This window comes from Leptodactylus fuscus, chromosome 10 (genome assembly GCF_031893055.1).
Source record: "Leptodactylus fuscus isolate aLepFus1 chromosome 10, aLepFus1.hap2, whole genome shotgun sequence".
In the NCBI taxonomy this organism is placed as follows: Eukaryota; Metazoa; Chordata; class Amphibia; order Anura; family Leptodactylidae; genus Leptodactylus; species Leptodactylus fuscus.
The window spans coordinates 19,469,828-19,481,920 of NC_134274.1; the positions used below are offsets into that span (position 1 = coordinate 19,469,828).

Consider the following 12,093-nt stretch of genomic DNA (forward strand, 5'->3'; position numbering starts at 1 on the left):
GTGGTCCCCATGGTAGATGCCACAGCTCCTATGGTGGTACTTCCGATACTGGAAGTAATCCTGACTTATAAACTAAAACTTCTCGGTTCTATGTATTCAGATCATCCTTACTGTAGATTTTGTTCCTTTGCTATTCAGCAACCCTGTCAGCCTGCCGTGTGCCAGGGTTGTCTTGTGATTTGCTTAGTACTATAAAGGGTAAGTGGGGCCATAGAATCAAGAAGCGAGGTAAGAGCAGTGACATAGAAAACTGCAGCTGCTGCTTCTTCATGAGCTGAGGATATGGTGCAGAGCGGTAGTAAAGAGTCAGACAGTCTGGGAATGTCGAGATTACATTTTTCGATATGTCACTGCACAGATTCTAGTAAAGTTTAATAAGTTACGACTTAATCTAATGTGACTTCATTTATCCTCCAAGAATTGGCCTTCTCTGCCACAAATATGGCACCTGTGTTATACATATGTAGTCTCCGTTCCCACGAAGTAACGCGCCTCTCATTTAGACACGTATACACGTGTCAGAGTGAGGCGCTTCAAAACAGATCCCATTGACTTCAATGGGTGCCGGCTTACGCGTGCTACACATTGAAATCAATGGGTTATAAAGCCTCCCATTGATTTCAATGTGTAGCGCGCATAAGGCGGCACCCATTGAAGTCAATGGGATCTGTTTTGAAGCGCCTCGCTCTGACACGTGTTTACGTGTCTAAATGAGCGGCGCGTTACTCCGTGTGAACGGGGCCATAGGGTAAAAAAGGTCTCCGTTACAGATTGGTTCTGAAGATTGCTGGCAAATATGGAACGTTTGGGAAGTTGGGGGTGCCAATGATGTAGCCATAGTGAAGTCTGACACTTCCCATGTGCATAGTACCCTTCCCCAGCCATACATGGCTTACCTCTATGATATATTTCATCTCAACTCCTATGAGTGGCAAACCTTCCAAGTCATTAATGGATCCAATAGGAGACTGGAGTGATTTCAGGACTGAGGATGATCTCCGAAATGACACCATGGGACCTTTATTTTCCCAAAATTCATAATTTTCTGCTAAAATATCAAGGGAATCCTATAAAGGAAGATAATAAAGAAAATCATACCAGATGTTTCTAATGTTCACCTTTCACATAGCATAGGTTAGACCATACTTGTCTAGTCCCGGGATGTTCCCACTATCAGAGAGGTACAAATACTGTGTTGACTGCAGCAGACAGAGTATCGGACATCTGCATCACTGCCCAGACTCCTACTCCCGGCATCAGAAAAGACCTTATATATATAATGAGACTGGGAGCGGCTCCATCCTGTAGGTCTGATAACCCTCCATGGATTACATAAATGATCATATCTACATGTTAGAGCATCTCGTAGTCTCATCATTATGATGTCTCTTCTATTACCAGAGTAGCAGCAGTCAGGCTGGAGTAGTAATGAGGTACTGTACATAAAACAATGCCACAATTGGCATCCAAACTTTTATGGAATCCGGAATGAATTTAATGTAACAAATCGATGATAAATATTCTATTTCATGACCCTGTTATTCTTTCTTCTTATAAAATTGTCTAATATTGGGTGACCATTCCACAGACATCTGACACCCTCCAGTATTACCCAGCAGTCACCGGTAATATTACGGCTGCTCTCAGGGTACACATACATTACACTGAACTGATGGCTGGACTCTGCGCGAGTCTATGAGACCGCAAACATGACAGCTCCTGCTGTGAGTCACTATGTGTCTATACTTACACCAATTCCAGCCTCGGCATCCTCCTTCTTAAGAACATACAGCTCCTAGAAACTCAATGCCCATTACAAACAGCAACAAAAGAAATAGAGCTTTTCTCCGGAGTGGCGCTTTAGGTTAGTTTACCTAAAATCACATTTTTCAATGTTTTTTCCTAATATTTGGATAAAATAATAGATACTAATAGATAATCGTATATAACATCTAACACTTGTATTACAGTTTTTTATTCCTTTTCGATAATAAAAATATCATCTGTCATGTAAAACCTTACCCAATTAATCACGTCTATATTCCTGCCGATGTCAAGATGAAGGTGACCAGGTAAGATTGAATTCACACTGCTGCCTGTGACCTTTCCTAGCATAAACATATGTTACAGGGATGTGCCGTGTCTGGAGGTCAGCTTTGTGAATACCAAGCCTATGAATCATGTCTCTTAGGTGAAGGGAAGGGTAACAACTTTTTATGGCTCCGATTTGTCAGTTTTCACAGGGGTAGTGTTAATCTGGGCCTTCTTCAGGCATCTTTCATTTCTATGTCCAGAGGGCACGCAACTTTAGAAATAGATCTCCAAAAAATATAGCTGCAATAAAATAGCATTGCCAAATCAATGCCCGGTTTATATGTATCCGACGTGTTGGACTAGCAGTTATACATGAAAAACACATCGCACCCTTAGCTGTGACTGGAGGTTTAATCTGATTTTTTATTTGCTTATATAATAGGGAGAGCCGAAATAACCGTGCGTAGATAACACCCCCATCCTCTTCAGTAATAGATATCTTCTAGAGATGAGCGAACAGTGTTCTATCGAACACATGTTCGATCGGATATCAGGGTGTTCGCCATGTTCGAATCGAATCGAACACCACGTGGTAAAGTGCGCCAAAATTCGATTCCCCTCCCACCTTCCCTGGCGCCTTTTTTGCACCAATAACAGCGCAGGGGAGGTGGGACAGGAACTACGACACCGGGGGCATTGAAAAAAATTGGAAAAAGTCATTGGTTGCCGAAATCAGGTGACCTCCATTTTAGACGAATAGTGGATTTCAAATCCGGGTCATATGAGAATGTGAACTTTGTGACTATGAGACAGGGATAGCTGTACAGGCAGGGATAGCTAGGGATAACCTTTATTTAGGGGGGAATGTTATTAAAAATAACTTTTTGGGGCTCTATCGGGTGTGTAATTGTGATTTTTGTGAGATAAACTTTTTCCCATAGGGATGCATTGGCCAGCGCTGATTGGCCGAATTCCGTACTCTGGCCAATCAGTGCTGGCCAATGCATTCTATTAGCTTGATGAAGCAGAGTGTGCACAAGGGTTCAAGCGCACCCTCGGCTCTGATGTAGCAGAGCCGAGGCTGCACAAGGGTTCAAGCGCACCCTCGGCTCTGATGTAGGAGAGCCGAGGGTGCACTTGAACCCTTGTGCACCCTCAGCTCTGCTACATCAGAGCCGAGGGTGCGCTTGAACCCTTGTGCACACTCTGCTTCATCAAGCTAATAGAATGCATTGGCCAGCGCTGATTGGCCAATGTATTCTATTAGCCTGATGAAGTAGAGCTGAATGTGTGTGCTAAGCACACACATTCAGCTCTACTTCATCGGGCTAATAGAATGCATTGGCCAGCGCTGATTGGCCAGAGTACGGAACTCGACCAATCAGCGCTGGCTCTGCTGGAGGAGGCGGAGTCTAAGATCGCTCCACACCAGTCTCCATTCAGGTCCGACCTTAGACTCCGCCTCCTCCGGCAGAGCCAGCGCTGATTGGCCGAAGGCTGGCCAATGCATTCCTATGCGAATGCAGACTTAGCAGTGCTGAGTCAGTTTTGCTCAACTACACATCTGATGCACACTCGGCACTGCTACATCAGATGTAGCAATCTGATGTAGCAGAGCCGAGGGTGCACTAGAACCCCTGTGCAAACTCAGTTCACGCTAATAGAATGCATTGGCCAGCGCTGATTGGCCAATGCATTCTATTAGCCCGATGAAGTAGAGCTGAATGTGTGTGCTAAGCACACACATTCAGCACTGCTTCATCACGCCAATACAATGCATTAGCCAGTGCTGATTGGCCAGAGTACGGAATTCGGCCAATCAGCGCTGGCTCTGCTGGAGGAGGCGGAGTCTAATGTCGGACCTGAATGGAGACTGGTGTGGAGCGATCTTAGACTCCGCCTCCTCCAGCAGAGCCAGCGCTGATTGGTCGAGTTCCGTACTCTGGCCAATCAGCGCTGGCCAATGCATTCTATTAGCCCGATGAAGTAGAGCTGAATGTGTGTGCTTAGCACACACATTCAGCTCTACTTCATCAGGCTAATAGAATACATTGGCCAATCAGCGCTGGCCAATGCATTCTATTAGCTTGATGAAGCAGAGTGTGCACAAGGGTTCAAGCGCACCCTCGGCTCTGATGTAGCAGAGCTGAGGGTGCACAAGGGTTCAAGTGCACCCTCGGCTCTCCTACATCAGAGCCGAGGGTGCGCTTGAACCCTTGTGCAGCCTCAGCTCTGCTACATCAGAGCCGAGGGTGCGCTTGAACCCTTGTGCACACTCTGCTTCATCAAGCTAATAGAATGCATTGGCCAGCGCTGATTGGCCAGAGTACGGAATTCGGCCAATCAGCGCTGGCTCTGCTGGAGGAGGCGGAGTCTAAGATCGCTCCACACCAGTCTCCATTCAGGTCCGACCTTAGACTCCGCCTCCTCCAGCAGAGCCAGCGCTGATTGGCCGAATTCCGTACTCTGGCCAATCAGCACTGGCTAATGCATTGTATTGGCGTGATGAAGCAGTGCTGAATGTGTGTGCTTAGCACACACATTCAGCTCTACTTCATCGGGCTAATAGAATGCATTGGCCAATCAGCGCTGGCCAATGCATTCTATTAGCGTGAACTGAGTTTGCACAGGGGTTCTAGTGCACCCTCGGCTCTGCTACATCAGATTGCTACATCTGATGTAGCAGTGCCGAGTGTGCATCAGATGTGTAGTTGAGCAAAACTGACTCAGCACTGCTAAGTCTGCATTCGCATAGGAATGCATTGGCCAGCCTTCGGCCAATCAGCGCTGGCTCTGCCGGAGGAGGCGGAGTCTAAGGTCGGACCTGAATGGAGACTGGTGTGGAGCGATCTTAGACTCCGCCTCCTCCAGCAGAGCCAGCGCTGATTGGCCGAATTCCGTACTCTGGCCAATCAGCACTGGCTAATGCATTGTATTGGCGTGATGAAGCAGTGCTGAATGTGTGTGCTTAGCACACACATTCAGCTCTACTTCATCGGGCTAATAGAATGCATTGGCCAGCGCTGATTGGCCAGAGTACGGAATTCGGCCAATCAGCGCTGGCTCTGCTGGAGGAGGCGGAGTCTAAGATCGCTCCACACCAGTCTCCATTCAGGTCCGACCTTAGACTCCGCCTCCTCCAGCAGAGCCAGCGCTGATTGGCCGAATTCCGTACTCTGGCCAATCAGCACTGGCTAATGCATTGTATTGGCGTGATGAAGCAGTGCTGAATGTGTGTGCTTAGCACACACATTCAGCTCTACTTCATCGGGCTAATAGAATGCATTGGCCAGCGCTGATTGGCCGAATTCCGTACTCTGGCCAATCAGCACTGGCTAATGCATTGTATTGGCGTGATGAAGCAGTGCTGAATGAGTGTGCTTAGCACACACATTCAGCTCTACTTCATCGGGCTAATAGAATGCATTGGCCAATCAGCGCTGGCCAATGCATTCTATTAGCGTGAACTGAGTTTGCACAGGGGTTCTAGTGCACCCTCGGCTCTGCTACATCAGATTGCTACATCTGATGTAGCAGTGCCGAGTGTGCATCAGATGTGTAGTTGAGCAAAACTGACTCAGCACTGCTAAGTCTGCATTCGCATAGGAATGCATTGGCCAGCCTTCGGCCAATCAGCGCTGGCTCTGCCGGAGGAGGCGGAGTCTAAGGTCGGACCTGAATGGAGACTGGTGTGGAGCTATCTTAGACTCCGCCTCCTCCAGCAGAGCCAGCGCTGATTGGTCGAGTTCCGTACTCTGGCCAATCAGCACTGGCCAATGCATTTCTATGGGGAAAAGTTAGCTTGCGAAAATCGCAAACTGACAGGGATTTCCATGAAATAAAGTGACTTTTATGCCCCCAGACATGCTTCCCCTGCTGTCCCAGTGTCATTCCAGGGTGTTGGTATCATTTCCTGGGGTGTCATAGTGGACTTGGTGACCCTCCAGACACGAATTTGGGTTTCCCCCTTAACGAGTTTATGTTCCCCATAGACTATAATGGGGTTCGAAACCCATTCGAACACTCGAACAGTGAGCGGCTGTTCGAATCGAATTTCGAACCTCGAACATTTTAGTGTTCGCTCATCTCTAATATCTTCCTATTTCCCAAACTTTTACTACAAGCTTCTTTACTGCTTTTTATATCAATTTTTAGTTAATTGTATTCTAAATTAGATTTAAAAATGTATCAATTATAGGAAATGCTTCATCCAAAATTTGCATATTATTATAGAGATTTCTTTTATATGACTATCTTAGCCATAAAAGTTTCCAAAATGGCCCCTAGAGGAGACATGACAGGGCAGATTCATTAAGACTTAAAGGGGGTGTCCCAATATGGACATTTATCCCCTAAACACATGACAGGCATTCGATTGGGACCAGTTTGTAATCCAGTGATCAGATGCTTATTCTCTATCCTGTGGATATGGGATAAGTGTATCTAAGGCTGAGTTCACATGTAGTAAAATGGAGCGTGATCTGGCACGTATACGGCGTGTCAGTGTTTGCGCGCTCAAAAAGATCCCATTGATTTCAATGGGAGTTACGAGCGTATGTGCTGCGTAATTTTGCGCCCGCAAAATTACAGGCACAAAATTACGCTGCGTATTCGTTCAGTTCTGCCTGCACAGTTCTTCACTGGAACCAGAGAAGTACACCGCAACTACAGTGCGCATGCGCCGTACCTCCAGCACATGCACAGTAAACTTCACTAAAGCTTCACTGAAGCTTCACTGAAGAACTGCACAGGCATTGGCAGCATCAAAGAGAACAATCTCTAGGTAAGTATAGATGTTTGTTTTTGAATTGTGGGCACAGATGTATTCAAAACAGGACAATTTGGGACTCTAAACCCCAATCTATAAGGACTTGTCCCAAATAGACCTGACAGGTTCCTTTTAATTGCAACCAGTCGCATATTGCTGTGTCAACATGTCATTGCTGCAGCAAGAAGTGGAGACCATTGGGGAACCAGGCAGAAACGATACAGGCAAGTATGTAGTTTATTGTCAGAACAATTCCTATGATCTAAGAAGTTTGGACCCAAAAATAATATAAAGATAGAAGAAGGCGATTTCCTTTGAGTCTAAAGACTGCAAAGATACATAAAATTCTGCACTGCAGATTAGAAGTGCTGACCTTACTGGGGCACTAAGGGTCCCCGTCCTGATTTGTGGTGATATATATACAATATGACTGCTTGTCTAAAATAGCAGCAGACGTCTAGGTGTTTTTCAGATAATCAAATCAGAGAAATACATTTAAAAAAAAACGTGACGTTAAGTCAGGCAGACTGCTATAGTTACGCGGACTGCTCTATTATGGGTAATTGGGATTGATTCATGTGTAAGATCTAAATCCATGATGCAAACTAAGAAAGTATAAATTATCTTGGCAGCGCGGAGTAAAATATTCAAAGCCTTACAAAACACACGTACATATTAAAATGATAAATGAAAGAAAGTATTTGGTAAATAATCACGGCTGTATTTAATCTGCGCCTTCCCTAAATTTTCACTGCAAGATAAAGATTCGAAAGGAGTAAAAATGACTAAGTGAAGGATGAGAGATTCAATTTTTGTTGCTACTCCAATATATTTGCTGCCAAGGTTTGAAAGTGACAAATTCAGACAGTATTTCTGAAAGTTAGCTTAATAAAGTTAAGTAAATAAAGTATTTTAATATGGCGGGTGAAGTGTGCCGGCGTCCGTCTCTACTGCAACAACAATGTATCACATCATGGATTCCCATTTGGAATATACGGTACTTTACAAAAGTTTTAGGTAGGCGTGGAAAAAAAAATGGTGCAAAGTAAGAATGTTTGTGTCAATTAAGGAAATGAAATGAATGAAAGGAAGGAATAAGAAATCTAAATTCTTTTAATATTTGGTGTGGCCTTTTCCCTTTGGAGGATATAATGATATGGCCCCCACAGAGCCCTGATATCAACATTGTCCAGTCTGTCTGAGATGACATGAAGAGGCAGAAGGGTTGGAGTAAGCCTATATCCACAGAAGATCTGGGTTAGTTCTCCAAGATGGCGGGAACAACCATCTTGACTTGACTTGACTTAAAGGTATTGTGTTGTTATGGACACAGAATAGGGAACAAGTGTCTGATCATTGGGGCCTGACCACTGGGACCACCAGTGATCAGGAGGACAGAGAACTAAAAGCCCTCCTAAAGCCTCCTTGTGAATGGAGCACCAGTGCGCTTGCATGACCTATACTCCATTGACTACTATGGGGCTACAGTCGCTGCTGGAGATTACAGTCCAAGAAGCCCCATATAAGTGAATGGAGTGCTGGTGATGCAAACGCACTGGCACTCTATTCACAAAGAAGCTTTAGGGGCACTTTTGTTCCCCCGTCCTCCTGTTCATTGAGGAAATCAACAATCTGACCCCAATGATTGGACACGTATTCCCTTTCCTGTGGATAGAGAATAATTTTCCATAACAACACAACCCATTTTAAAGGGTTAACTAGCTTAGAAAAGCCATTTTTCTATACCATAATTCAGACCTAATAGATGAGAATACAAAGTGGATATCCGCTACAAAAAAAATATCTTATTCTGGAGAAGCGCTCCTGCCCTGCATTACATAAACAGTCCATGTATTTGAAAGTGCACTGTGTAATGCTTCACCCCCCCCTGTAGAGGCGCTGCAGGGAAATTAAACACTTACTGGCAAGTTTCCTTAGCGTGTAGAGGTGAAAATTTGGATTATGGAAGGCGAACAATTTGTGATAAACTTAGTTGCAAGGAAACCTTCTCGGTAATTCTTTAAGGCATTTATAGATGTAAAGGTTATCAAAATACCCAAAAGACTTTATAATCATTGATAGTTATTGCTGTAAAATCTATTGGTAATCATAATTTCTGTAGACGCCATACTCTGATTTTTACATATTTTATTCCAATTTTAGATCCAAGGTCCCAATATACCAAGTGTTTCCATGACACTGATATAGGGGAACTTCTGTGGCATACTTTGCACTAAAATCTTGGCATAAAATATTTTTAATAGATATATTACTCTTTTACATCAAGAATATTACTACGTACCTCAAACTCAACACTTCTACTGTATGTTTATCAGCCTGGAAGGGAGATTAGTTAAAGTGACATCATAATGCACAAAATTTATTATTGGGGCAAGTAAGAGAAGTGCCAAGTCCAGCAATCCCATTGACATGAATGAGTCTTCCCAATTTGGAAGCAGGGGACAAAATTCCCCCATACTCCTAATCAGTGCGGGGGTTTCAGTGGGCAGACCCCCAATGATCCCCCAAGTTTTCTCTATACTATGGGTAGGGATAACACCGTTAGGGGTCCCAGCCTCTTTATAATTTTGGCACACTCCCATGCACCAGAATTACAATCTATGTCCGGGACTGGCATATGTCTTATATGTATTATAATCCTATGATTTATTTTGATTCTAAAGCTGTTAACATTGATTAATTTTCTTTTATTATCTACCTATATGCTCAAGTACATTTCCATATTTTGGAAGAAATTTGGTTCACTTGTGTTTGATTCCCATCATTTACTACACATATCCGAAGTGAGTAAAATCTCGGAAAGAAAAAGCACTCTGTGTATTTTGCATTATGTATCAAAGAAATCTTCTTTACAACCAACAAGCATGTTAGCAGGTTCCCCGGCGAACAATCTCTTTTTCATTGCCTTCGTATAGAATACAGGAGGAATGTTTGATGTCACCATTTGGTGGAATAACTTGCTTGAGCTGCAGTAATGGTGGCCATATATACAAAATCCAGAGAAGTAGGTTAATGTTCAATGCTCAAACATTGATATTGATGTTGATACGATTGACTGGTGACCGATCATCTCTCGGACACAGCCATATAGATGTAGTCCATATTAGAGATGAGTGAGTAGTATTCGATCAAGTAGGTATTCGATCAAATACTACGGTATTCGAAATACTCGTACTCGGTAGAATACCACACGGTAAACGCAATAAAAATTTGATTCCCCTCCCACCTTCCTTGGTGCTTTCTTTTTTTTACACCAATAACTATGCAGGGGAGATGGGACAGGAACTAGAACAAAGTAGGCATTAAACAAAAAAAAAAACGTATACAGTAGAGATGAGCAAGTAGTGAAATATTCAAAAATTCTAAATTAGACCTCAATATTCGACTATTTGATCAAATACCTACTCGATCAAATACTACTCACTCATCTCTAGTCCATATTAGCCAATGCCGTTCTTTAGACTAGCCATACATGTTCAATGACACTGGATGTAGGATGATCGTTCTTTCTACGAATTTCCTTCTAAGCCAATGAAAATTTTGTTGTACTGTTGGCGCACCATCAAACATTTAAGCCATGCCCCCTATTTTTGAGAATAGACACCCACATGTCTAGGTGTTAGGAGTATTTAGGTTCATTACTTTCTATTTTTCTTACCTGGGGAGTTTTTGGCTGCACAGTGTCTGGGGTGGCATCCTGGCGCTGCGGGGTTGTCCTGTCGTGGGTATTGGTGCACACCTTCTGACTTGCACGCGCGCACTGCTGGTAGGCAGCTTTATTTCCTGGTTGATTAGTCTGTCCTCCCATTTGCACCTGGGAGGAGTGGTCTCTACTCTGTATTTAAACCCATGCCTCCCATGGTTCTGTGCTGAGTGTCGCTTTTACAGAGCTAGGCCTTAGCAGGAGGAGTAGGTGGTTATCTTGGATAGAGGAAGTTCCGTGGTTGGTTTTTGGGAGGTTTGGGTGAACGAGTTGGTGTTTGTGTTTTCCCTTCTGTGTTCACCAATCCTCCCTCTGTGTGTAATTGACTGTGTGAGTGAATTGCCTTATCCTTTGATTTCTACTCAGTTTCACTGTGTTTGTTTCCTAGTGTAAGGTTCCTTCCCATATTGGTTTGGGGAACCTTTCCCACATGTTTCCTGTGTGCTGCTTGTGTTGTTAGTCAGCGCACACCCTTGTCAGTCCCTGTCAGTAGCAGCTTCACTTGTTCGTTAGGGGTGACCCCCTTTAGTCTCCAGTCCCTAGAGGTCTTATAGGGCATTCCTTCTCCCACTTCCCTCTAGGCCTACGGTATCAGTGAGAGAGGAGCTGTCGGGGTCAGGCTTAGCCTGAGAACAGCCGACCCACACCCGTGAGGCAGGGACCGGGATAGCTAGTGGGAGTAGTGCAGGGCGAGATTCCCTACTGCTATTCCTTAGCCCCGTTGCAGCTACCTGGACTGACATAACACTAGGAAGTTGAACAATATTCACTGCACCACACTACACCATAGATGTCTATACCAGTAAATAGTCAATCTGGGCCATTGTATGTCTCCATATGAAACTTTATGTATATGAACCAGGACGTAGCTATAGAGGGTGCAGAGATAACACTCATTGCCCGGACTTAGATCCTTCTGCCCCATAAAATATACCAGTCTTATCAATGGTGCAAAGTTATTTAGGAGCCCCAATACAAATTTTGCATTGGGATCAGGCGGTTCAAGGTATACTAGGGCCCTACCGAAGCCAATGGCTGGCCGTAAAATACAAGTCCAAACCTACATAAATCTTCACCCACATTCGGGATTGTCTTTACACTAAAAGCAATAACAATTTGGCAAGGACCTGTAACTGTAATCTAGTATTTTCTCTGCTATGCAGTTATTACGCGGCTCCTTTCAAGTATTTGGGCTGATTTGACTAAAAAAGGTGTACCACGGTAATGAATCTCGCTGCTGGAAATCAATACCACTCATTATAACGTAACGTGATCTGCACAATACACTAGAATTAAATGAAAATCAGTTTATTGAAAGGAAGAAATATAGGAAAAGCTCTCGCTAAGACCGGAATAAATTGTCCTTTTATGTCTGTAATTAAATTTTACATCATATATAAATGGTAAATTGCTTCAAAGATAGCGGCATCAAATTCTTTCACGATGTGTTATAGCCACGAAACAATAGCTACGTCGCCTTGAACTCCTACCCACCAGGTCTGTCGTATGCCAACATAAAGCATTTAATGCCCAACTGGATAATAATATAAATGGCTTTGGGTGCATT

At 43.9% G+C, this 12,093-nt stretch overlaps 1 protein-coding gene across 1 annotated transcript in view; it reads right to left on the minus strand.

Moving 5' to 3' along the window:
- Nucleotides 1-12,093, minus strand: part of DNTT (DNA nucleotidylexotransferase) — a 162,329-nt gene that overhangs the window by 118,941 nt on the left and 31,295 nt on the right. The window contains exon 4 of the mRNA XM_075258488.1: nt 897-1,067. Coding sequence (XP_075114589.1) covers nt 897-1,067 — 171 coding nt within the window. The remainder of the gene's footprint in view (nt 1-896; nt 1,068-12,093) is intronic.